The sequence below is a fragment of the Pinus tabuliformis genome, chromosome J (assembly GCF_031772625.1).
Source record: "Pinus tabuliformis cultivar Carrire ecotype Pingquan chromosome J, CPIR1, whole genome shotgun sequence".
NCBI classification, from domain to species: domain Eukaryota; kingdom Viridiplantae; phylum Streptophyta; class Pinopsida; order Pinales; family Pinaceae; genus Pinus; species Pinus tabuliformis.
This window is the reverse complement of record NC_142295.1, coordinates 963,786,724-963,790,345: the sequence shown is the minus strand read 5'-3', so window position 1 is coordinate 963,790,345 and position 3,622 is coordinate 963,786,724. Positions and strand designations below refer to the sequence as shown.

At 35.8% G+C, this 3,622-nt stretch overlaps 1 protein-coding gene across 1 annotated transcript; it reads right to left on the bottom strand.

Annotated features, from left to right (window-relative positions):
- Positions 1 to 825: 825 nt before the first annotated feature.
- LOC149230037 (aquaporin NIP1-1-like) lies at positions 826 to 2,441 on the bottom strand. Its single transcript, XM_089375987.1, has 5 exons — positions 2,337 to 2,441; positions 1,738 to 1,962; positions 1,395 to 1,589; positions 1,182 to 1,243; positions 826 to 1,048 (listed from the first exon to the last, which is right to left on the bottom strand). The coding sequence occupies exons 1-5, from the start codon at positions 2,439 to 2,441 to the stop codon at positions 826 to 828; spliced, it is 810 nt and encodes a 269-aa protein (XP_089232113.1).
- Positions 2,442 to 3,622: the final 1,181 nt, after the last annotated feature.

Below are 3,622 nucleotides of genomic sequence, written 5' to 3'. Positions count from 1 at the left end.
AAACCTATTCGTCTCACACATACAAACGATCCTAACTTAAATATCAAAACTTAGCATAAAATCAAATATACCAAAACCTATGCTTTTCACAAATACAAAAACCTATGCATCTCACGCAACTGCAAAGTATTTACATAAATCCCCTTCTTTTGATTTTAATATAATTCTCGAACACATCCATTATAACAAAATTCTCTCTATTAAGATATTTATATATTTGCTACATAGAGATATCTACTAGTCTTATATTATCCACGTAAATACCAGAAACTAACATTTCTGGTGAAAATGGAGAAAACTCGTAAATCATATATATATATACACTTTTCAAATGACACGGAGTCACATTGTCAAGAATTCTATCCGAATAAAAGCGCATTCAAGTTATAAAATCAAGAAGTAAAGAATTAATAAATAACATCAATCTGTAATGCAATCCATTCAAGAGGTAGTCAACTCACAAAACACATGGATGACAGATTCGAACAAAATCACATGTAGCCAATCTCAAGGGTTAATAATTCAATAGATTTATTCTACGCAGATGGATGCTAGGAAATCGGGTTGTTAAGAACATGGATCTGGAAAATAATTACGATAATAACCATAGTTTGTACGCACATCAAGTAGGGATTTTCACGTATAAACTGTTTATTCATTCAAATCCAATAAACATTTAAAAACGGAATGCAGTTCACTTCATGGTTGATGGATTGAATTTTACACATTAATCTACACAAACATTTTCACAAATCTTATTATGATTATGACTACTCTCCACTATCACTGGATACCGTCTCGGGAATGCAAGAAACCTCTAAGTTGTTATGCTGTTGATTCGCTGGAGCTCATGTCCTTAACAAATGACCCACTCTTCCTAATCTCCCTTTCGGACTTTTTTGTCTCTCTAATCATGTTATAACTCATTGCACCCATTAGCGCACCGATTACAGGCCCAACCATGTATACCCAAATGCTTGTATATTTGTTGCCAGCCACTGCAGATCCTATTGTCCTTGCTGGATTCATTGAAGCTCCTGAGATTGGTCTGCCACAAGGGGAATACACCATCATTTAGTTTTACTCCTTTCCTGAATCTAGTTAGACTCAGTTGGAGGTATTGGTCGTTGCAATATAAAATATCAAGATGAACTAGAATTTGGGCAGAGAAATATTAATACCCGGATATGGCTACATTCATTGCGATGGTCGCTCCAATTGCTAATCCTCCCAATTCACCCACCTGTAGAATTCGCTATTCATAAAGCTAGTGTTACAACGAATCGACAGTGCACAACTTTTCATCCTGCTACCTCTAATTGTTATGTAATATAATTAATCGGAGGAAACGAACGTGAAATCTGATAAGCCTGGTTATGGTTAAGGAGATCTACCGCTTTGGAATCAGTGGCCACTGCAGAAACCACAAACACCAGCAATGACGTAGTAATAATTTCCAAAGCGAAAGACTGCATTTCTGAGCCTGAAGGAACTGTGGCTCCCATGTATGCCACTTCTCCAAACATGAAACGTAGGAGAAACCCAGCAGATATTGATCCAAATACTTGTCCTACTATGTAGCCTGGAACCTGTAATTTCAACTTGCAAGTGAATAAAATCCCAACCAATTTCAATCCTCAAATTCTATCTCATACATTTCCTAATCTCCATTTACATTAATTCCAGGTACATTTTATTTGCTTATGGTATCAATGTCTGACAATATTGCATGCATACCTGAACCCATGGAAATCTCTTCACAGCTGCAAGGGCCAACGTGACTGCAGGATTCAAATGAGCTCCAGAAATATGGCCTATGGAGTAAATTACAATCATGGCCGCCATTCCCCATACAAGCGACACACCAAGATGAGTTATGGAACCGTTGCTTATCTTATCAACAACGACAGATCCGCATCCTACAAATATGAGGAAGAACGTTCCAATGAATTCTGCTACCACCTGCAATTAATCAATAAAAGCTGAACAGTGATATTGGAGTTTGTCATTCTATCCAGACAACAGATGAATAGTATCCAACATCGCGTTTAGATTTTGAAGAACAGAATAAGACTTCACAGATTCTAAATGTTTCTATAGTCATTAAGAAATTAGAAATGCAATATCATGGGACCAGTAATACATTGAACTAGTTCGGAATAAGAATATGAGACACTAGCAATTTTTGCAGCTTCAGAATCTACAACATTTCTATATTGGAAAAAAAAAAATATGTAACTCAGTCATTCCTTTTGCGACATGAAAACACCAAGAATAACTGGCTAAAAATTAATTGGGAAAGAATCTGCGTAACTAAATCTGAATAATTCTGCTACCTTCCGCACAGATGGTAAGAGTGATCCACAGCTTCGTCCTCTCCGACTCTCTTCCATAGGTGTAACACCCAGACTTTGGTGAGCAGGAAGAACTTCTACAGCCATATTGAGGCTTTAGACCACTGCTGCCCGAATTGTCCACCTTCAGAGAAGGGCTTCAAATTAGCATCTCCAAGTTACATTGACCTATTCTATTCATATATTTATAACAATGCTGCTTCGAGACTGACAAAATGATCCGTTGGCGCTGGTTGATTGTTAGCTGTAATTGTTTGGATTGTTCAGTTAAAGCCTTGTTGATAGGAGGTCATCGGTCATGAATGTTAGCCGTGAGAATCCTCGCAGCAAAAGATGCGTTGGAGCTTGTTGATTCTTTAGTTTGAACGGTCATACCTTTATTTGGCACAACATATAGATGAGGTCATCGTGTTATGCATGTAACTTACAATTTAGGTAATAGTTTGGAAGATGCGGTCACTATCCACATCATCAAAGATGGGTATTCTTTTATCGAGTTGTTTTTAATGGGATTTTTGGGAAGTTTTTTTCCTGAGTTTTTCTGGTCTAATTTCTCTAAAATCTGAGAGGAATTTATTGAAATCATAAGTTTGATGGGTAACCCATCCATACCTACAATAACAAAACCAGTTTAAATAACACAATACCAGAGAGTCCAAAAAACGCACTAAAAACAACTTCGTCCTTTATTACATTGTCTTACATTTATTTTTTATTTTTTATTTTTTATTTTAATTCACATGATAGTAATTCACATACATACATACATACATACATACATACATATATATATATATATATATATATATATATATATAGTAGGATTGGTGGACTTGTTTTGGGTAGAAGGGAGATGACACTTTGAATGTCATCCAAACCCGATGTGAAAATAGGAATGAGGATTTGCAACTTTGGTCTTTCCCCTTCTTTCAAGGTAAGGTAGAAAAATCAATTGTGACATTGGATTTTTGGTTTTTGATGCATGAAATATTGTTGAGCCAAATATTTGCAAAATTGTTCTCTGCTCTTCCACACTATTAGCCTTAATGATTAAAAAAGAAGAAAGTGCTTCACTTGACCCACGTTGGCTCTTCCACACTATTAGCCTTAATGATTAAAAAAGAAGAAAGTGCTTCACTTGACCCACGTTGGCTCCAAAAAATATATTTCACAAATCCAATGATAGACAATATGTCCAGCTGTGAAAGTATCCATTCTAAATTTGATTTTGATGGTTCAAAAAAGTATATTTCACACTGTAAAACCAC

Coding starts and splice junctions, on each gene's coding strand:
- LOC149230037 (XM_089375987.1), bottom strand. CDS start 2,441: ATGGCTGTAGAAGTTCTTCCTGCTCACCAAAGTCTGGGTGTTACACCT. Junction 1,244..1,394: donor TGGCCACTGATTCCAAAGCG/GTAGATCTCCTT, acceptor CGAATTCTACAG/GTGGGTGAATTGGGAGGATT. Junction 1,049..1,181: donor ATGAATGTAGCCATATCCGG/GTATTAATATTT, acceptor CCCTTGTGGCAG/ACCAATCTCAGGAGCTTCAA.